The sequence below is a fragment of the Coregonus lavaretus genome, assembly GCF_964263955.1.
Source record: "Coregonus lavaretus genome assembly, chromosome: 1".
Lineage (NCBI taxonomy): Eukaryota > Metazoa > Chordata > Actinopteri > Salmoniformes > Salmonidae > Coregonus > Coregonus lavaretus.
In genome coordinates, this window is record NC_139988.1 from 46,780,815 (window position 1) to 46,804,367 (window position 23,553).

Here is a 23,553-nt window from a genome sequence, read left to right on the forward strand (position 1 = left end):
TGTTCGCCGTCCCCGGAGTACTAGCTGCCACCGCTCTATGTTTCGTAGTGTGATTGCTTTTGTCTGTCTTTTACACCTGTGTCCATTTGTGTGTTGATTACTTGTCTTATAAGTTCCTTGTTTTGCATTAGTCTGATTGTGTGTTGTTATTTTCTGCCTGTCGTGCAGAGCTGCGTGTCTGCACTCTGTCCATGTTTGGGATTATTGTTTACGCGTGTTTGCGTAATTGCCTCGCCTCCGTCTGTTTTCGAGGTCATGTTTTGTTTGTTGCTCTTTGGACTATTAAAGTCTTTTGGACGTATCCTCTGTGTCCTGCGCCTGACTCCTCCACCACATCCACATCGGAACTACTGACAGCAACAAAATAAGAAAAATGTCAAGGGGGGTGAATACTTTCGCAAGCCACTGTATCTCTCTCTCTGTAGTATCCAGAGGACTGACTATTGAATGTGTGATAGAATAATACTATAGTATCTATGTTTGGTATCTATCTGAAACTTGTTCTCTGAGTAGAACTCTGAAGCTACCTATATGGATATATGATCTCTGTGGTAACTTGTATCTGTGCAGGGTGAACTAAATTACTCTATGCAAAGGGATTTTATTGTCTATTTACATTGGTCTAATCCCCCACACAAGCCTTTAATGCTGTGACAACCCGTGGAAATTGGGCCTGGGTGATCAGGTTACTGTAAACTTCGTATCGTTTGATTGGTCAATGGTGGTTGGTTTTGGTTTGAAAAATTACACCTTCAGATGTTATAAATGTAATGAAGGTCTGTTGTTCTCTCTCATATCCTGTCCATTGGAGGAAGGTTGTATGATATTTTTTAATTTCCCAGGCTTCTAAGCCTCTGGCCTAGTAGTCATCTCTTTGTTCATGCTTTGTCTTGTAAGTTAACCTTAGAATCTATATGCCTAGAATAATGCTTTGTTACTGTCAGTATTGCTTGTAACTTAAGCTTTATGCCTTGTATGTGAATCCATTCATTTTACAAAGTTATTACATTGTAGTTGCTTTGATATCAGCTTCTCATGACCATTTCTTTATCTTAGTCAGCTAAACACATAATACTTGATTGCACATGGTTTTACTATCATGTTAAATGGAGACAGATACAAATAAACATTTGAATAGGCTAATTACATAGTGTTATCATGGGTCGCATGTGAGGTATATATAATATACACATATCAAATGTTACCCCACTACAGATGTGATACTGCTCTACTCACTGATCACAAGATAGGGTTCACTGTGTGTTTACGTATGAATGGTTATCAGTGGTGATTTCGTTCAATTAACATTGGGCAATGAAAGACTAATATTTTGTAGAAATCTATTTTCATATTTGCTTCAGATCTTGATGGTGAGTGAATGTCCTCTGAAATAGTACATGGTTGTCTGTTACTACTGCACTGTACTATGTTCACTTACACTAATGAAGTTCTACTTGTAAAATACTTCCCTAATGTCGTTCTCTGTCAGATAATGTGTTTTTAAAAAACCAGCTACAAGTGTCACATTCTGATCCAACTACAGGCTTCAAAACTGTAAATAAATCTTCCATCATTACTTCAATTTGAGCACTAATATGACTATTACTGTATGGAGAAAATATTCACTGATAAAGCTTCTGTTCTGGGAATTGAATGAGAGCAAAACCGGTGCTTTCCTATGGTTACAGAAAGGTAACTTAATAAATCAACATGATTCACCTTGTGAGCATCAGGAGCTCAGACAGATCTATTGATGCTCTGTGTTTTCAAGTCTTATTATCTATGAGTAAACTGAAATGTGAGGGACGGGAGGCATTGATTCTGCTTGTTGTTTTCCACAGCAGGCCTTTCATGGGGTCTACCCTATGTTCCCTCAGCCCTATGTTCCCTCAGCCCTATGTTCCCTCAACCCCAGCAGCAGTGGCTGTGTCTGTAGAAGGCACTGTAGTTGTCAATGCAGCTGGAGCTTGTGGTTGTAGGATTGTAGTTTACCTCGTGGCCAGGAGGTGTTAACATTGTGTTTCACCCTGTGAACTATACCTTCCACGTGTGTTTTTCAATGGATTTTGGAGGAGTTTCAAAACAATTACGTGGGTGTGTGTGCATATATATGTGTGTGTGTGTGTTTATGTGTGTGTGTGATCGTTTGTGCATGTGCGCGTGCCAGTGATCCAGTTCTGCCCAGCCGACCCAAGGAGGTGCCTGTAGGGGTAGAAGAATGTGGCAGGTTCCTGTGAATGGGAAGCCTCTGTAACTCCAACTACACACACACACACACACACAGCCCAGATAGAAACAACCTCGACAGAACCTGAGACAGAGACAGAGCAGTGTGACACACACCAAACTATCTCACAGACAGCTACATTCTCCACTACCCTCACCTACTCGCACCACATCAAAGATGTCTTATGCAATGTGGAGAGGGATAGGGAGACAACAGAGAGGTAGGGGGATCCTAGTCTACAGCGCAGCAAGAAAGATTGATCCTTCTTCGGGTGTACGTACACTCACTATGCTCTCTATGCACTCAGTGGCCTCAACAGGTAGCCTCCTGCATTCACAACCCCCACTGTTTGTGCAGACAAAGAGCAGGGAGTGCTCCGCAAGGCTGGTCTGAATCGGAGTAACAGATCCCAGACATACACTAACCTCCAGACTGATGATGGTTAAGAGTGGGGCTGTCGAGTCGGGCTTCCTTCTGCTCGGAGTGGCCATACAAGGCTGTCTCTGCTGCGTGCCTCCCCACCTCATCTTCATCATCGCGGATGACCAGGGCTATGGGGACGTGGGCTACCATGGCTCGGACGTCCACACTCTAGTCCTGGACCAGCTGGCTGGGGGGGGGGTGAAGCTGGAGAACTACTATGTCCAGCCGATCTGCTCGCCCTCACGCAGCCAGCTCATGACTGGGTGGTGAGTAATTGTATTTATTGCACTGGCTTATTATATATTATCCTGAATGGAATGATTCCTCTCAAACTCCTGTGCATTCTTATAACCTTGCTTTTAAATAAAGGAGTGATCTGTCAGAACATTGCATGTTGTTTTGAATAGGCATGTATGTTTGAAGGTTCTGATGTTGATCCCTGACAATAAATGGTTCTGGGAATCTTTCCCATCGTGGTTTGGGAAATGACATAATCTTGTTTTAGCTCTCATCTCACCTCCCCCTCCTTTCCCCCTTTTCTCCAGGTACCAGATTCACACGGGCCTCCATCATTCCATCATCCAGGCGCACCAGCCCCTGTGCCTGCCCCCGGATGCTCCCACCCTGACTGAGCAACTGCAGGAGGCAAGCTACAACACCCACATGGTAGGGGAGTGGCACCTGGGCTTCTGCCGGCCGGGCTACCTGCCCACGGGCCACAGTTTCCATAGCTTCCTAGGCTCCCTGACTGGCAGGGGTGACCACTTCTCCTATCAGAGCTGTGACCAGGCTGAGGCCTATGGCTTCGACCTGCACGACGGGGAGAGACTGGAGATGAGCAGTAACTGCTCCACAACGCTCTACATAAAGAGGTGAGGCCAGCCCTTACACATATCTATGGTGATGAAAAGGAGCTTATCTAGTACTAAACACTACTGTGCATGTTGGAAACAGAATGGATAGGTTTTTAGAGTGTCCTTGATAAAATGATTCACATTTTTTATAATTGGGCATTTCAAAGTCTTGGGCTATTTCAAAGATTTGGACACTACAGAGTTGATGTCTTTTACATAATGTCTCAGTTATATAAAGATGTAACCCAGACCTGGTGGCCTACTCCTCTTTCCATCCAGGGTTCAGAAGATCCTGAGGGCCCATGACCCCCGGAAGCCCCTCTTCCTGTACCTGGCCCTCCAGACCGTCCACACACCCCTGCAGGCACCAAACCACTTTCTGCGACGCTACAGTACCCTTGACAACCGTCCGCGACGACACTATGCAGCTATGCTGAGCTGTGTGGATGAGGGTGTGGGGGAGCTGGTGCAGGAGCTGAGGACCAGGGGCCTCTACCAGAACTCTGTCCTGGTCTACTCCTCAGACAATGGGGGCCAGCCCCTCTCTGGGGGCTGCAACTGGCCCCTGCGAGGTGAGAAGGGTACCTACTGGGAGGGGGGAGTGCAGGCAGTGGGTTTTGTCCACAGCCCACTCCTGAAGCGGAAAGGGAAGGTGAGCAAGGCGCTGATCTATGTTTCTGACTGGTACCCCACCATGCTGTCTCTGGCAGGGGCACCTGAAAAGGGCAGAGGCCAGCTGGACGGCCACAACGTGTGGGGGGCCATCAGCCAGACTGGCCCCGCATTGAGATCCTGTTCATATCGACCCGGTATCCCGATGGCCCAGTGAGGCAGACTCCAGGACCCTGGCCCTCAACAGCTTCAGCATCTGGGACACGGCTGTGCGGCCAGCCATCCGGGCTGAGTACTGGAAGCTGCTGACTGAAAATGTGGGTGACGAGGACTGGGTGCCCCCCAGACCCTGTCCGGGGGCCCCAGCAGTGGCAGGGCATGGAGCAACACTGGGACCAGAGGGGGAAGTCTGTGTGGCTCTTCAACATCACCGCTGACACTTATGAGATGTCAAACCTGGCTGATGCACGGCCGGAGGTGGTCAAGATACTGCTGGCCAGACTGGCCGAGTACAACCAGACGGCCGTTCCCCCCCGAAACCCACCTGATGACCACATGGCGGACCCTCAGCTCCATGGGGGGATGTGGACACCCTGGCCACCAAGGAGTGTGCAACTGTAAGATTGATGTTGAGGGTGAGTTTTAGATGTCTCATCCGCCCATCATCAGGACAAAATCAGAATGACACTCAGAAACCCAGAGGGATATTTCTTTAATTTTAATTGTTTTATTGTACTTGGTGATATAATGGACCGTCCAGGCTACACGCTGCTCATGACATACTCCTCTTTTGCCAAACCAACTCTAAACAACACCTCACTGCGTCAAAATCATAAATTGGGGATTGGCCAGCATAAACTGAACCAGAAATGCATTGGCTGTTGTGCTCTTCAGTGCGGTTACAGTACAGTACACCCAAAACCCAAGCCACGTTCCAGACATACACTTTTAGACAAAAGGATTCCAAAAGGGTTCTTTGGCTGTCCCCATAGGAGAACCCTTTTTGGTTCCAGGGAGAACCCTTTTTGGTTCCACATAGAACCCTTTTGGGTTCCATGTAGAACCCTCTGTGGAAAGAGTTATACCTGGAACCAAAAGGATTCCACCTGGAACCAAAAAGGATTCTTCAAAGGCTTCTCCTATGGGGACAGCTGACGAACCCTTTTAGGTTCTAGATAGCTCCTTTTTTTCTAAGAGTGTATGTGGCTCACACTGTAAGTGTGATATGCCGGCTGGCAAATCGCAGACTCAAATAATGTGGAGATAACTGGAGCAGACTGGATCAGGGTGACACTTAGGGTTTGGATGTGTCACATTATAGGTGCCAGATCACATCAGATTAGATCAAATGTGAGGCTTGCATCTCTTGACTGTAAGCCATTTGTGTAGGAACTAATGTGTGATTATGCCTGTACTGTATATAATGCAACAATCCCACACACAGAAGGGAGAAGCACTGTACATTTCTTATTTCCAGCAACAAGCTGCCTACTACTTCCCTGCCTCCTCCTCTCTCCCTCCAGCCAAGTCTCACCCTTCCCTCTTGTCCAATCTCTCTCTCTTTCTCCCTCTATCTCTCAGTTCATCAGATTTTCTCTTGCTCTTTGCCTCTTTCCTACAGCAGTAGGAACATTTTCTTCTTCCTCCTCCTCCTCCCTCTTCATTGTCTTCTTCTCGTATTCTTCCTCCTCCTCACTCTTTCTCATTTCATTCGGAGATCAGGTCAGTTTTGAAGTAATAGGCAGGATGCATGTGAGTGAGGATTGAGATCGGATGTACAGAGTTACATAAACAGAAAGGAGGAGGAGAGGAGGAGGAGGAGGAGGAAGGCATCCTAGGCGGGCAGCAAGGCCATGCTGTTTGAAGCACTCCCTGCCTTATCTGTAATCTCGCCATTTGAAAAGATGTGCATATCATAACATACCAGTAAGTTTATATGTATAGTTTGATGCTAACGGTATACTGAAATGTGTTCTGCCGTTTGCTGCTTTCCATTCATAAATGCACACGATTTGTCACTTGTGTTGAACATCTGTGTGTATACATGTGTGTGTGAGAGAGAGAGATTGTGTGTGTGTGTGTGTGTGTGTGCACATTCCATGTAGATATATGCATAGTACTATCATCACAGCCAAAATACTGAAACTGGAATCTGGGAATGAGATTTGTCAAGAATGCTTTGAATGAACATTGGGGCTTTTTGAAGCGAGCCACTACAGCTTTAAACCCCAAAACTCAGAGAGGTCTGAGAGAAAAAGCATATAGCGAGCTGATTCCTGTGAAGTGACACAAGCTATAAATCACTGAGGTGACACACACAGTGTGCTGTCCGGGAGGTCAGCTGGGAGGGAGTGACCTTTAATGACGTTGCAGCGATCCGTCATACAGCAACAACTGCAACATAAGCAGTCTGATATGTTCAGAGTTGGGCTCTCTGCCTTCAAAAACCTCTAGCGTTTTGAGTTGAAATAAAATAAAGGGTTGTGGCCCTGGAGTGAAGTAATGTGTAGGACACATGAAGATAGTGTGGATAGTGGATACATACTGTAGTGTAAACACACTAAAACACAGCAGAGCTGTTAAACAGTCACCCTTTAAACCTGTGTGATGACAAAGAATGGGCAGGGACACATTTACAGTGTCCCTTGGTAAAGGGTCACCTATTAGCCCTTGGAATTGATCTGTCCTTTTAAATAGGTCGTTAGTAGAAACCTATCATGTTGTAATCGACAGCCTGCAGGTATACAGTAATGATATCCCACAGTTGCCAGAAAACAGAAAGGAACAGCTTTATGCAGATACCTACATGTTTTTAATTTGGTGTTTCACCATATGATTGCCTGTAATGTCTTGCTCATCTTTCCACTGTGCAGAAAGACATAGCGACTCAGATACCACAGGTGGCTGGTTGCACCTGAATTGTGGAGAACAGGCTCATAGCAATGGATGGAATGGAATAAATGGAATGGTATCAAACACATCATTTCCATGTGGTTGATACCGCTCCATTCACTCCGTTCCAGACATTATTATGAGCCGTCCTCCCCTCAGCAGCCTCCTGTTTTCAGATACAGTATAGTAAACTATATGTGTTGTTTTCATTTGGGAGTTTCACCATATAATTGGGGATAACAATGTCTTGCTTATCCTTCCTCTGTGCAGATAGACAGAGCGATAACAAACAGGCATTTGGAAAGAAGTGCAGAATTATTGAGTACAGTACAATGAGGGAGGCGATGAGGGAGGCGATGAGGGAGGCGGTGCTCTCAGCTCTTGAATCCTTGCCCAACCGCTACTTATCAGCTGTGCTCTACACACCATGCCAAACTTCACTCCTAGTCTCTCTCCCAGTTGAAGCATGAACTAGGAAGAGAGGAAAGGCACTTGAAAGATATTTCCTTCCACCAGCCAAATTGGCGTAATTCTTGTTGAGTGAGTCACTCAACCTCAATGGTACCGCTACTGTATCTCTCTCCACTACTGTAGAGTGGAGTTGTTTACTATGGAACGTGGAAGCTCTTCAGCCAGCCGTGGCTGGAGGTGTCTGCTACGCGTATCAATTATGCAATGTAATACGATGATGACGGAGCAACAAAAACTGGAATAGAGGGGAGGGCTCTATATTGTCTCAGTGTGTGTGAATTGGCTTGTTGAGAATCAAGGCTTGTGGAGAACTACTGACATGAAAAAATGAACAATATAATATGGTATAAATACTGTAGTATTACTATATTTATATACCATAATATTCACTGTTGTATTTTTGTAGACTTTACTTTAGTATACTGAAGTATTTACTTTAGTGTTTTTGCAGACATGACTGTAGTATTTAATATAGTGTTTTTTTTACAAATAAGTGGGGGCTTTCTCCTTGAGGAAACCTACTGGACAAATACTAAACAAGCAAATTTACCATAACCTGTAGGTAGGACTGCAGTCCAAGCAGATAATTCAGAGCTTCTGCTCTTTTTTATAACCTGCAGGGAACACAATATATGGTCTATAATTGGAATGTAGGTTTTTCACTCATGGTTGGCACAAATTGGGATATGATGGAGGGGAATGGGTGGGGTATATACAAATCAAATACTGTAGTATTACTATAGTTTAAAAACTGTAGTGTTTTTGCAGACATTACTGTAGAATTTGCCACAGTGTTTTTGTGGATAATACTGTAGTATTTCCTATAGTATTTTACGGTATACTACAACAATCTATATTAAGTACTACAAATGGTAGAGGGATACTACAGTGTGGAGTATAGTATTCTACAGTATACTACAAAATTCTATAGTAAGCACTACACGATCGAGGGATACTACAGTGTGTAGTATAGTATTCTACAGTATACAGATGTAGGATCTTAATTTGATCACTCTTTTGTTGCTGAGAATTGTCCTGCAAAGCAGGAAATACAAATGTGTAGTGTTTTTGAGTTTTAAAAAGGCTTCTAAAGTTTGTAATTTCCACTTTGAAATGTCAGACCTGATTTGCCCTAAAGAAAAATGTATCAACCACTACAAAAATGTCCATTATTTATAGTTGCTGCAGGATTATTTTGCTGCTATAGCAAACTGGCTCAAATTAAGATCCTACATCTGTATACTGTTTCAAAATGGGTTAAAGAGCAGCTGAACTAAAAAAACAACTTATTTAGTTGAAAATGGCCTATGTGGCATCAATATTTGTCAGAAACATTTATTCCAGTGCGAAAAAAACAAACAAACCGTGTAAGTAGGATCATTTTGGTCATAAAGTCAGTAAAGTCCGAGTTTTGTGAGATTTGTGTAACTGAGGTCGTCACAATTTACACGTGGGTTGGTTTTGGATTACAATCATACCCACTTGCCCATTAACACGGGATGGTAACGCCTAGGGAGAATTGTCATGTACAGAGAAACAGGACCATTCTATGGATAAATATTTTTGAAAATCCCCCAAATCCTGGTATTTTTTTGGCCTGGAGCGTGTGGAATCACTCATTTGGCCCCTAAGCCCTTTATGGAGTGGCCACTTGCTGATGTGTTTAATGATCACTCAAGTCATCTACTGCCACTGGCCAATATTCCGAAATTCAAAAGCCATTCGCGAGCATCTTGTGTCCTGCCGCAACCTGTTTTTGTAACATGATTTGCTATGAAACACTGCCAGACAGACGCACACTGTGGAAATTGATAGTGAGAATGTTGTAAATACAAAACGGCACCAAAGCACACACGTTGCCACTCGCCAGTGACTTGATAAGCTGATTTAGCTAATGTGGTCTGCCTGCTCAAGGTGCCTGCTAGCTATTACTATCTAGCTTCATTGACAAACACAGAGATGGAACTTAGCTAGCTAGCTAGTGATTTTGGGCACAGATAAACAGTGTGTAGCTTGTGCTTTTCAGTGCACTGACTAGTTTTTCAGGAATTGTTTTACTTGAGAAATACTACACCAAACACCTTAACTAGATGTAAAATTGCGCGACTAAGACCTCCTCGGCAAAAACAATAAAATTAATTATAGATTTCTTGATTAATTCTGACTATTTTGAGGAAGTGGTAGTGGCTATGTTGTTGCTACAGTGACTCAACAGGCAAAAACATCAATAACTGCCAGGGTACGATAAAGCGAACATATCCTACCCACATCGAACCACACCCCCAAAACTCAAGTCTCGTTTTTTTATTCATGAGCAGCAGAAAAGCCCAGGCAAAATCAGTGAGTTCAGCTGCCCTTTAAATCTAGGAGACAACCACCATTGCAGCACTAGACCACCAATGGAATACATAATGATCACACAAAATATTGACAATTGGTACATTCAGGAGAAGTCAAAGGGTACTGGCTTGGAAACGGATACTGTTTCCATAGGACCATGCATTCTCTCACCGATCACCTTGATACATGCAGCTTTTATTTGGCAAAGAGCAAAGTGGCGAACTCCCCCTCCTCTTCTTCCTCTTCCCTCTCTCCTCTTTCCTCTCTCCTCCCAGGATCTGACTTCCTACTGTTACCACCCACCACTCCACACTGCATACTGCCTGCTGAAGTCTTGTCCGACATGAACATCATAGAAAATGCTGCAATTAATATTCAGGCACCTCTGCACCGCTCTAATTAGGCTTTCATATCAGTCAGCCTACCTGCAATTACAGCAGAAGCCAGAGCACAGCTCCTGTGTTCACTGCAAACACTCTATAATCACTGGCACTCTCCCTCCGCAATGCTGCCTGACTGTGAAAGGCTTGCCCAGTTCAGAGACAAAGCTCAGGGTCTGTGAGAGAAATGCACTCACAAACAGGGTCATATTGACACATATTGTATCTCTCTCTCTCAGCAACAAAAAAACGAACACACAAACATTCGTTGTTTAAAACACACACTCACAAATACAGATATGTAATTTATCCGAACAGATATGCATGAACAGCAGCACAGCTGTGTGCAAATACACTTGCAGCACATTCTGTCTTTTTCTCTCTCTATACAAACATGCATGTGTGCACACGGACAGACAAGGAGCGGGAGCAGTGGCATACACTTAAACATACTGTGAACAAGTCATGTGTCACGCCCTGGCTCTGGGGACTCTTATATGTTGAGCCAGGGTGTTAGTTTATATGTGTAGTGTCTATGTTTTGTTTTCTATGTGTTCTTTTCTAGATCGTGTGTTTCTGTGTTGGCCGGGGTGGTTCCCAATCGGAGGCAGCTGTGTCTTGTTGTCTCTGATTGGGAACCATACTTAGGCAGCCTGCACTTGTCATTTGTGGGATCTTGTTCCGTGTAGGTTTGTGTTTATGACCGAGGACGTCACGTTTCGTTTTGTTGTTTTGTTATCGTTTAGAGTACTCAATAAAAGATGTACGCATTTCACGCTGCGCCTTGGTCCACTCATTACGACGATCGTGACAGAAGATCCCACCAAAACAGGACCAAGCAGCGTTTCCAGGAGCAAACGCCGGAGGTAACGTTGGTAGATGTCCTCCTCGGTTGGGGGAGGATAACGGAGGAGGAGGCCGTCCGTTACCGGAGGGCGATGAAGGGGGAGACCCAGGCAGGAGAGGAGAAGCGGCGCCAACCGGGCCGTCGTCGGCGAGAGGCAACCCCAAGACATTTTTTGGGGGGGGCACACGGCATGGACGACGGGGCTGCTGGAGGCAGCTACAGGGCGAGATTGTGGACTAGGAGAGAAGGCCACCAGGTTACGGGGGCCATTGGTCATTAGAGGGAAGGAGAGTGTAGAGGCACGGCGAGAGGTACTGGGGTGTGTTACCAGTCCGGTCCGGCCCGTTCCTGATCCCCGCACAAGGCCAGTGGTGTGTGTTCCCAGTACGGTCCGGCATGTTCCTGCCCCTCGCACCAAGCCTGTGGTGCGCGTCGTCAGCCCGGCCCGGCCTGTTCCTGCCCCTCGCACCAAGCCTGTGGTGCGCGTTGCCAGCCCGGCCCGGCCTGTTCCTGCCCCTCGCACCAAGCCTGTGGTGCGTGTCGCCAGCCCGGCCCGGCCTGTTCCTGCCCCTCGCACCAAGCCTGTGGTGCGCGTCGCCAGCCCGGCCCGGCCTGTTCCTGCCCCTCGCACCAAGCCTGTGGTGCGCGTCGCCAGCCCGGCCCGGCCTGTTCCTGCTCCCCGCACCAAGCCAGTGGTGCGCGTCGTCAGCCCGGTCCGGCCCATTCCTGCTCCCCGCACCAAGCCTGTGGTGCGCGTCGTCAGTCCGGCACAGCCCGTGCCTGTTTCACCGGTGCCTGGTCAGGTACCGGTCAGCTGCTCCACGCCGGAGCCTAAGCAATCCGCTCCACTGATGTCCAGTCCAGCTCCAGCCAGCGGGACCAGACCAGGGGCGCTACGGGGGGGTAGTTAGAGGGTGGTGGTCACGCCCGGAGCCGGATCCGCCTCCGAGGCGGAATGCCCACCCGGCCCCTCCCCTGTTGGGTTTAGTTGGCGCGGTCGCAGTCCGCGCCTTTGGGGGGGGGGGGGGGGGGGGGGGTACTGTCACGCCCTGGCTCTGGGGACTCTTATATGTTGAGCCAGGGTGTTAGTTTATACAGTGAAGGAAAAAAGTATTTGATCCCCTGCTGATTTTGTACGTTTGCCCACTGACAAAGAAATGATCAGTCTATAATTTTAATGGTAGGTTTATTTGAACAGTGAGAGATAGAATAACAACAACAAAAATCCAGAAAAATGCATGTCAAAAATTTTATAAATTGATTTGCATTATAATGAGGGAAATAAGTATTTGACCCCCTCTCAATCAGAAAGATTTCTGGCTCCCAGGTGTCTTTTATACAGGTAACGAGCTGAGATTAGGAGCACAAGGGAGTGCTCCTAATCTCAGCTTGTTACCTGTATAAAAGACACCTGTCCACAGAAGCAATCAATCAATCAGATTCCAATCTCTCCACCATGGCCAAGACCAAAGAGCTCTCCAAGGATGTCAGGGACAAGATTGTAGACCTACACAAGGCAGGAATGGGCTACAAGACCATCGCCAAGCAGCTTGGTGAGAAGGTGACAACAGTTGGTGCGATTATTCGCAAATGGAAGAAACACAAAATTACTGTCAATCTACCTCGGCCTGGGGATCCATGCAAGATCTCACCTCGTGGAGTTGCAATGATCATGAGACCGGTGAGGAATCAGCCCAGAACTACACGGAAGGATCTTGTCAATGATCTCAAGGCAGCTGGGACCATAGTCACCAAGAAAACAATTGGTAACACACTACGCCGTGAAGGACTGAAATCCTGCAGCACCCGCAAGGTCCCCCTGCTCAAGAAAGCACATGTACATGCCCGTCTGAAGTTTGCCAAAGAACATCTGAATGATTCAGAGGAGAACTGGGTGAAAGTGTTGTGGTCAGATGAGACCAAAATCGAGCTCTTTGGCATCAACTCAAGATGGTGTTCTTGACCCCAACAACACCATCCCCACCGTCAAACATGGAGTTGGAGACTTTATGCTTTGGGGGTGTTTTTCTGCTAAGGGGACAGGACAACTTCACCGCATCAAAGGGACGATGGGCGGTGCCATGTACCGTCAAATCTTGGGTGAGAACCTCCTTCCCTCAGCCAGGGCATTGAAAATGGGTCGTGGATGGGTATTCCAGCATGCAATGACCCAAAACACACGGCCAAGGCAACAAAGGAGTGGCTCAAGAAGAAGCACATTAAGGTCCTGGAGTGGCCTAGCCAGTCTCCAGACCTTAATCCCATAGAAAATCTGTGGAGGGAGCTGAAGGTTTGAGTTGCCAAACGTCAGCCTCGAAACCTTAATGACTTGGAGAAGATCTGCAAAGAGAAGTGGGACAGAATCCCTTCTGATATGTGTGCAAACTTGATGGCCAACTACAAGAAACGTCTGACCTCTGTGATTGCCAACAAGGGTTTTGCCACAAAGTACTAAGTCGTGTTTTGCAGAGGGGTCAAATACTTATTTCCCTCATTAAAATGCAAATCAATTTATAACATTTTTGAGATGCGTTTTTCTGGATTTTTTTGTTGTTATTCTGTCTCTCACTGTTCAAGTAAACCTACCATTAAAATTATAGACTGATAATTTCTTTGTCAGTGGGAAAACATACAAAATCAGCAGGGGATCAAATACTTTTTTCCCTCACTGTATGTGTAGTGTCTATGTTTTGTTTTCTATGTGTTCTTTTCTAGATCGTGTGTTTCTGTGTTGGTCGGGGTGGTTCCCAATCGGAGGCAGCTGTGTCTTGTTGTCTCTGATTGGGAACCATACTTAGGCAGCCTGTTGTGCACTTGTCATTTGTGGGATCTTGTTCCGTGTAGGTTTGTGTTTATGACCGAGGACGTCACGTTTCGTTTTGTTGTTTTGTTATCGTTTATAGTACTCAATAAAAGATGTACGCATTTCACGCTGCGCCTTGGTCCACTCATTACGACGATCGTGACATCATGTTAATAACGTTACTCCTCATAAATAATTCATGAAAGCTCAGATAAACCTTACATAAAAATGATGCTCCAACAGCTTACAGTTAAATACTGCTCTAAGACTAAAACGAGACTTAACAGTAATTAGTTCAATTTTCTCAACCTATAATCCCAGATGGACAAGACACATATTTCTCCTTCACAGCAGCAGCTCTCTGGATTTATGAGCCTGTTATGATGGAGACAGTAGTACAGATAATGAATGCTACAGTAGGCAGCTCTTCCAGACTCCTGGAGAGATGGGAGTCACATCCCTCTGATGAATATGGAAGCTGGGGGAGGCAGGGGGGCAAGGGGCAGCAGGGGGAGGTTGGGGGCAGCTGGACATGGGGAGCCTAGGGCATGATGATAGTGAAGACCATTATGTTACAAAACGGGTTCATGTCAGGTGACGGTAGAGGAGCTCCATCCCACTGCATACAGTACAGGAGGGGCAGTCAAAGGAAGATGCTGAAAGGTCATCAGTAGGAAGGAACATGTTACAGGACAGGAGGAAATGTGTGCATGGGGTGTGAAGGTGACATGCAAAGGCAAAGTTGCATTCTGAAAAGGAAGGCTGAGCCAACAGAGTGGACCGTGAATCAGAAGTTCTGAGAGACAGGTATGGATTGGCTCTGAGGGTTTGTTGCAAGATGTGTTTGATCGTGATTAAATCCTATCAAATTCTACGCAGGGCAAGTCAGTGTTAAACCAGATAGATCCCTTTCAACCCATATGGATATCAACCAAAAATCAGTCAAGGCCTACTGGTAGACCTAGTCACTTCACACTTCACGCTAAAAAAAAAAAAAAAAAAAACACTATCATTTTTCAGGAAGATTATCTTTACAGTAGGATTATCTTTACCGTATCTTTACAGTTCAAATGCCTACACTGAGAAATTCAGAGGTGGAAATCTGCAACAATCACACTTAGATATAATTTCATGTGGTCGCTTTCATTTAGGCCTGCCGTATCTCTGTTCAAATGCAGCATCAGATCACGTATGCTTTTATTCTCGACTTCCCTCGTCTCGACTTCCCTCGTAGCAGGATAACGCCGCCCATATAAACTGATCTGGGGTCAGTGTTACTTTAAACTAAGATTGATAATAGGCTACCTTCAACATTTAGGTAGAGGAAGCTGATCCTAGATCAGTGGCGCTCGAGACCAGGCAGAAAATATCGCGTTACTAGCCTTTTTTTTTCTCTAACTCAACCACCACCACCAGGGCCACAACCACTCTCCTACTATTTCTCCCCTCCCTCTTTGTCGCTCCAGTATCTCCCTTCCCTTTGAGTTTATGAGATCTCCTCCGTAAACCTGAGCGAGGCAGTCACCGAAAAGAGAGGCGATACCCTACTGCACAACATGGCTGCAATTGTAACCTCTACCAGATTTACAGACGAATATCAGCTGTACGAAGAGCTCGGAAAGTAAGCGACATTAACATATATCATCCTATTGTTCTTATACATTTTCCTGTATTGCTTTGTAGACAAACAGGAAAGGCACCCCCGCAACGAAGAGACGATCGCTTATTTCCTCGTTCAGGCAGCTTTATAGTCGAACAACTTTTTATTAAAATACATCTCGAGTTAGTGTCGGAAGGCTCGAGCATGCATGCCTGTACTGAGTTTGCCATGCCTCGGTGTGCCATAGATATTGGACACCTAAACGACATCCGCTATAGATATAGTGCCATAGATTTTGGACACCTAAACGACATCCGCTATAGATATAGTGCTGATTTATCTCAAGGTAACACCTTCTCCCGCTATCTATTTTTTATCATTTCATTGTACTTTTTGGGTTATTTTTCATAGAGAGCCACACAGGGAGGAATGTTACACTGGCTACTTGTGTAACGATCTAAAATGTATCCAATGTGTTTCATTCTGTTCATTGTAACATTGTAAGAAATGAGTACTACAGGCATAAACCACCAAGTAGAAAGATACTTTGTAACCCGTCAGTTTTATATTTTGCAGTTAGCAGTGGCTAGTTATGGTGTACGTCCAACTCCACCTATAACCATACATTTCCAGTTTCAAGTATGCATGATGAAATCATAATAGACGGTGGTAGGCTTAATACATGGTAGGCTTAATACAACATTCAGTTGGCATAGCCTACAGTAGACTTTTCGTAGTTTTTCTCATGTTTTGGTTTATTCTCTGGATAGTATTGTGGTGCTCAAGTTACTTCTGCACACTAGTTCCTGTGTAGGTTTATGAGTCGGCCCCTCCATATTAAAATTTCCTCTGAGCTGATTTCCCCCACAAGCAGCGAATGAGGGAGACACCAAAAAGTACTGCGAGCAATTTCATCTACAGTTTTCGGCTATTCTAATCAAAAATATTAAGTTATTACATTATACATAATTTAGTTATCACATGCCAAGCAACTGGTTATTATGCATTGCTTTGTATTAACTTTTTACACCTGTGTACCACAGTGATGGGCTATATAGCACTACCGTCGATTAGTTCAAATTGCAACGTTTCTCATTTGACAGATGTTCGGGAGGAGTAGGGTCAATTCTTGTAACACTATTTTTCACTTTTTACCATTTTCTTTATTACACAGAGATTCGATTTGAACTAGACACAATATTGACTTTGGTGGGCTGTATTGTGTGTGCACTGCAGTAGTGAGAGTTGTCACATGATCTCATATTGCTGTTTTGTTTATTAATTTGTCTCGTTACAGAGGTGCCTTCTCCATTGTCCGGCGATGCATTAAAAAGTCCAATGGCCAGGAATTTGCTGCTAAAATTATCAACACAAAAAAACTATCAGCAAGAGGTAAGACAAAGTCAAATATTACACCACTTACAATAATGTATGCTTTGATGCCTGTGACATTGTTTGGACCAATCATAATGCAATAGGAGATCGACACTGGAGAAGGTACTTTTCATTGTTGGTTTATTCAATTACCCATGTGCACATGAAAGTGCTTGATCCATTTAATATCTATTTTAAACAGCATAATAACATTACATTATATGTTAGTGTTACATACGGGTACGTCAACTTGTCAAAGGGTGTGTGGGAACATATTTTGGGAACTATGACTTCACAGAGCTCCTTGTTCATTGAGATAAACAGTAGCATTCATCTCATGATGTTCCAGTCCAGCGGGAAATATTGTTACTGTGGCTGCCTACCCCAGAGCCATAGCTCAGCCACTGTCTGTGTGTGGTGCGTTTGTTTATGCTCTCCTCCTGCCCTCAGCAACCGAGTGTGTTTGTGAATACAGACTGCCAGAGGCCTTTTAGGAGGATCTGGATCACCTTTGTGTTGTTTAGTCATAGCTGTGGTCACAATACTGCTATTTGCTGCTAGGGCTACACCAGTGTTTTCTGTTTTCTCCTCTCAAACTATCTTCCCGCTCACCTTGTGAGATCCCCTGATCAGAGACATGGAGTCCAGACAGAAAAGCATGTCCTCTTGGCCAGAGGAGGCTGTCACACTTCAGTGTGGATATCATCTGCTCTAATCAAGCCTTGGCCAGGAGGGCTGCATGGGGATACGTGAGACATGGCCAATCTGCCACTGCAGCAGCAGCAGAGACAAAAGGCTCCGGATCTATTTCGGGAAAGTGGACACGGCTGATACCTGTTTGTTCAGGTATCGAGTTGGCCCATCTCCTGTTTGGGCTTGACATTGTGATGGAGATGGATATTAATTAGATTTTTTAGGCCTCAGCACTTTCCCTCTCTGTCACTGTGTGCATTAGGGCATAAATTGCCATGACTAATGGCACTGAAACGTCAAACAGCTACGCCATGCTTGTTACACTGTAATTCAATGTTTGCGTCGCCAATTTTTTTTGGACATTGTTGTCACAGTCCTTGCTTGCGTCAGTCCCGGCTGCCAATTACTCCATGAATAAATCTTCCTGAAGCACAATCTTAGCTGTGCTGACTGGGTATTGACCTGTTAATCCAAGCAGTCTTTTACTGCGAGTAGTAAAAGTACCTCTTTCCCGTGGCCACACTGTTGCAGATATGGCCTCCCTTCCGTCTTGAGAAGGCTTTAGCAATGGCCATGGAGGGGCAGTGGAGGTTGTTTGATTATTATGAGAATTACAAAGGCCAGATCTTGGTGTGAGATTGTTCCGTCCTCTAGGGATGCCAGCTGAATTACAACAGGCCCCACTTACCCCCTCTGCCCCCCTCTGCCATGGTCTCAACGGATGGGCCAGTAAACAAATCATTTATTTAAAACAGTCTTAAAAAACAACAACAGGTAATTAGATGTGCTGTGTTTTAGCAGCGGCTGGCAGTGATCCCGTCAAGTAACCTGGCAACTGGGTTCTTAAAACTGTTCATCATGTTGGCTGGCACAGAATGAGAGGAATGCTCCAGTCCTATTGAGCTGAGTAGAGGAGAGGAGAGCCAAGCTGAACCAGAGCCCTTTACCCCCCTCCTCACCTCCCTACAGCTCCTCATGCCCACTGCTTTTAATCAGAGCTGAAGGCCCTGGGCATGCCAATGTGTTTTACACAAACCGAAGCTGCAATCATCTCCCTCAGATCTACCATCCATCTAGACATGGGGAAAAGAGAACTGCCATCATTTACAATTTACGTCATTTAGCAGACGCTCTTATCCAGAGCGACTTACAGTTAGTGTGTGCATACATTTGTTTTTTGTCATACTGGCCCCCCGTGGGAATCGAACCCACAACCCTGGCGTTGCAAACGCCATGCTCTACCAACTGAGCTACACGGGTCATCATGAGGCTTTATTTATGTATAAAGTTAAAGACATGCTCTGAAACTTTGGCGACTACTAAGTATTTTGTAAACCTCCCGCTTTGGGCTGGATGTGTAGTTCACACATGCATAATTTATGAGCAGAATTGCTGTTTTACCTCAATCAGCCACAAAATTCGTAGTTTGAAAGCAGCTGTTTTTCTGGAAGCTGTGCCGCACCATTTTCCCTACATTTTCCCCCATGTGGGCAAGCCCCCTAGCAATCGAGTTATAGACAATAAGCTTCAGCCCCTCACCGTTTGAGTGACAGCTAGCAAGATGCACACACAGTAGAGCGAGAGAGAGAGAGAGTATAGCGAATAAAGCCTGGCACGATGTGATGCACCCCTCCTAGGGACATGGGAGACTAACCATACCCCCCGGCACATAGACTATTGCAGCATAGATACTGGAGACTGAGGCACGGGGGGTCTGGGGACCCTGTGGCACCGTCCAAAGTTACCCACGGACAGGGCCAACCAGGCAGGATATAACCCCACCCACTTTGCCAAAGCACAGCCCCTCACCACTAGAGGGGTACCAACATACCACTAACTAATTACCCTGAGACAAGGCTGAGTATAGCCCACGAAGATCTCCCCTACCGCACGAGCCCGAGGGGGCGCAAAACTGGACAGGAAGATCACGTCAGTGACTCAACCCACTCAAGTCGAGTATAGAGAATAAAGCCTGGCACGATGTAATGCACCCCTCCTAGGGACGGCACGGGAGCCAATCTCTTTAACAGGAGGAAAAAATAACAGATCTGGAGAAGAGAAACAAGCTCAGTCCGCTGCTATTAGCAGACAGTGCTCAGTGTGTGTGTGTGAGTTCATTCTGTATTCCCTTTGTGATGTGTGTTTAGAAAACGCAATAGGTAACATATTTTTTGGTGCGAGTTGGGAGCTTTGCAGCATTTGTGCAGATGAGTTGAGTGCATGACGTGGGTAGGATTAAATCCCAATGTGTGTGTGTGTGTGTCTGTGTGTGTGCCATAGAGGTCAAGCCAGCTGACTATCGGTCAGTGACTATGCCTGTGGATTGTGTGTGTGTTTTAACCCAGTGCGTCAGGGCTAGCTGAGTTGCCCAGGTCAGCAGGCCTGGTTGTATATGGGATGTGTTCTGTTATATTATGGCTCTTGACAGTCAGTAACCTCTCATCCCCCCTCATATTACTCACCAGGTCACTCTGGACAACCTCTCATGGGGGGCTCTGACCAGTACTGCAGCGTTTAACCTTTTATTGCTTCACCGTGTGTGTGTTTGCCTGCGTTTGCCTGCCTGTGTGCGTGTGTCATTATGCCCTTCTGCATGGATGTACCCTGTCACTCACAGAGTTTGCTGTTTGCTGCAGGGTTAGGGTTTGCTGCAGGGGACGTGAGGGGCTGGCTGGGTAATAAGGGGGGGAAGGGGAGGATACTATATGCCTGCCTGGCTGGATGGGATGGAACGTACGCTGATCCTGAGCCCTATAGCCTGAGTCTGAGCAGCCGGAGAGGAGAGGAGAGGAGAGGAGAGGAGAGGAGAGGAGAGGAGAGGAGAGGAGAGGAGAGGCAGCGAGGCCCTTGATGGTGTCGAGAGGCTGATGGAACTGTGCTGCTGAATAATTGACGCTAGCACAAGGCTGTGCTGGATGGAAATTGAAAAATGGAGAGAGCCTTTCTCTACCTCTTTCCATCTCTATCTCTCTCTCTCCCTCCGTCTCCTTGGAAGGCTTCCTCTGTACTACTCGCTGTAGGCCGATTGGCAGAGTCCTGATAAATGTAGCAGTACTGCCGTGGTGAATCTTTAATGGAACAAACTGTGTGTGTTTGAGAGAGAGGGAGTGTGTGTGTGTGTGTGTGTGGGTGCACGTGTGTTTATAGCCTACTATATATTTGTGTGATGACAGATAATGCTATTCAAATAATGAAGTTGTCCTCCAAAATCGGACAAAAAAAGAAAAGTACTGATTGCTTATATAAAGATAGCTTTTGTAGTTTGTTTGTCATTTGGGTCAAAACGCATCTTTCTGTTCCTCAGCATGTTTTTCAGCACAGCCAGTATTTTCCTTAGTCACAGTGACCTCACAAATGAAAGTGCTCTTGTTCTGTACTGGGGACCACTACTAGTAGTGCTGAAAGATTAGTGTTTTTTGAGAAAGGTTTTGGTTCGTTTTGTAAAGGAAAATCACGGTTTCCTATATATTTTTTTTGTAAACATTAAATGCATTATGAAATATGACCTTGAAATGATTTCAGAGCTTTTTAATTTAAATTCCAAAGCCAAATATTGAGAACATTCAATTGGGTCATTCCACCTCAAAAACACAAGAAAGACGATTTCGACTACCACCATCTCAGATTGTTCAGAAATAATTTCTGAAGTTAGTAACAGATAAGACTAGCATTCCTGAAACATTATTTTGTTGAAATATAATTTGATCTCTAGAGAAGTTAAGCTAATTGATTGCACCCAAATCGGCCATTTTTCCATTCAATGAATATAGTACCCAACATCCGATTTGGACCAAACTTCTTCCTACCAATGTGTAAGGAGGACTGGATTCAATTTATCTTATTTTCATCATGAACCAAATCTAGTTGCAAAGGAAATGTTGTGATCTATTTAATAAACTCAAGAGACCGTCAAAATTGATAAAAGTGTGTGGCGGTATAGCAGGAACAGTCAAAACCTGGTATTTTCACACTACCTTGTGGTAAATAATGCAAGCAACTTTAATGACAAATGTCTCTGAACAGGGAAAAAAAACATCACCAGATTCACTCCATACATTACATAGTATGGAGAAGCAATACTCCAATCCGCAGCTTCATACTACTTGTCAAACGTAGAGAACTGATACTTTATACTGGTTGTTGGGATGGGATTGGCATGGGGTGTGGGGGGTTCGTTGGTGGCTTTTGACTTTTTCTGGGGATTCTTCAAGTCTTATTCATTGGTAGGAAAAAAGTTTGGTCCAAATCGGATGTTGGGTACTATATTTATTGAATATTATCTGAATCCTTTAAATTAAAATGTCACATTTTTGTGCAATCAATTACCTTAATTTTGCAGAGATAAAATTAAATTTCAACAAAATCATGTTTAAGGAATGCCAATCTGACCTGTTTCTAACTGCAGAAACAATTTCAGAACAATCTGAGATGGTGGGTGTCATGTTTACTGAAATGACATGGAACGACTCAATTGCCAAAACATTGAAAACATTCCATTGTCTCTAACAAGAGCCCCATGATGGTACAGTAGTGACTGCCCATTACTGCTTAGTGCATATCACTTATTAACCATCATTTATTCACATTACTTTACTTAAATAAAATATTTCACTTGTGCATATATATCTTTTTTTTTAATGACTTTATTATTTCATTTCATAAAGTCATCATCTCATCTCTGCTCAGGCAATACATTTACATTTTAGTCATTTAGCAGACGCTCTTATCCAGAGCGACTTACAGGAGCAATTAGGGTTAAGTGCCTTGCTTAAGGGCACATCGGCAGATTTTTCACCTAGTCGGCTTATCTCAATTAGGCTAGTACCTAGTTAGCTAGTTAGTATATGCACATGCTGCAGAGCTGTCTGACGAAATAACTATTTTAGTAGTTCTTAAGGCATACTTTCAAGACTGCTACAACTATCAATCGGGTATATCTACCTCATGAACTGTCTCTATCCCTACTGTCGCTGTGTTGTGTACATTCCTCTCTCATGCAGTCTGTGTGCGGGGCCCGGGAAGAACAAGCGCAATGGATTCTGGTCATTGTAGTTAATTAGCATGTTTTCTGCCCTGAACTAGGTTGAATATTTGACTATTGTAAACTACAACTCCCTACAGCATCCCACAGTTCGTTCTTGATTTGATGTCTCTTGTGCGCTTGATATGATTTCTCTAGAGAAACGGAGCATAGAGCTCACAAAAAAATATAATCATAAATGGAATTCAAGTAATTGAACCGATGTCTGTCAATTCGTTGTTCAGTAATAATAATTAAAAATAATAATATTTCAGCTAATCGCTCAGCACTAGTGACATTACATTACAATTATTCTACATTACATTATACTGTATTGCATTAGACTGGGTCTGATTGATTACTTCTGTTAGAATCGTCATATAAGCTCTCTGTGGTCACCAGCGTGTTTTGTGTTTTCTGTATTTGAGTCTGTAGTCAGTGGTCTAAGCCTCAGGTTTCTATTGTGTTTCTTTCCGTTTGTCATTCCTCTGCTGCTGCTGCTGCATATGGAATCCATCTCAGCACAGAGACAGAATGCCTGGCACGGAGTAAGAATCAAGTTGGTCTTTTCTCTCCCAAACTGAAATTGGGTCTCTCTCGCCGCCCACCCGCTTGGCTGAAACCCCAACCCCCAGAGATGAAGGAACAGAGATGTGTGTTTGTGTGCTTGTGTGTGTATGTGTGTGCAATCCGAGGAGTGTCGAGTAATGACTACTCATAGGGGTAGGTGGCTGGACGTGGGGACGTACAAGCACTGTTCAGTCCAATCCACCCTGGATTAAGGCAGAATGAATAAGCACTGCAGAACTTTGTATCCTTATCCCCGGCGTCAGTTTGAAGAATGGCTGGGTTTGTGTTTGCTTCCTCTAAGACAAAGGCTTTGTTGGTGTTTTCTGAGGGGGGGTGGTGGCGCATGTTGGAATCAAAGACAAATTGTCTTGTCAGACAAATATGGGATTCTATTGGAGGACATCCACCCCACGGAGACATATGGAGAACAAAGAGAGGGATGACATA

The 23,553-nt window shown here is 44.9% G+C and overlaps 1 protein-coding gene and 1 pseudogene across 5 annotated transcripts in view; both read left to right on the plus strand.

Annotated features, from left to right (window-relative positions):
• The first annotated feature begins 2,665 nt into the window (after positions 1 to 2,665).
• On the plus strand, positions 2,666 to 4,737 carry LOC311133295 (arylsulfatase I-like; annotated as a pseudogene). Its single transcript has 3 exons — positions 2,666 to 2,916; positions 3,196 to 3,522; positions 3,784 to 4,737. The product of its transcript is annotated as an arylsulfatase I-like (transcript).
• A 10,559-nt stretch (positions 4,738 to 15,296) lies between these two features.
• Positions 15,297 to 23,553, plus strand: part of LOC311131470 (calcium/calmodulin-dependent protein kinase type II subunit gamma-like) — a 119,532-nt gene continuing 111,275 nt past the window's right edge. For all 4 annotated transcript variants that reach the window (XM_084164487.1, XM_084164484.1, XM_084164485.1 and 1 more), the window contains exons 1-2: positions 15,297 to 15,470; positions 16,747 to 16,841. In XM_084164487.1, the coding sequence (XP_084020613.1) occupies positions 15,406 to 15,470; positions 16,747 to 16,841 (160 nt within the window). In that variant the 5' untranslated portion in view covers positions 15,297 to 15,405. The remainder of the gene's footprint in view (positions 15,471 to 16,746; positions 16,842 to 23,553) is intronic.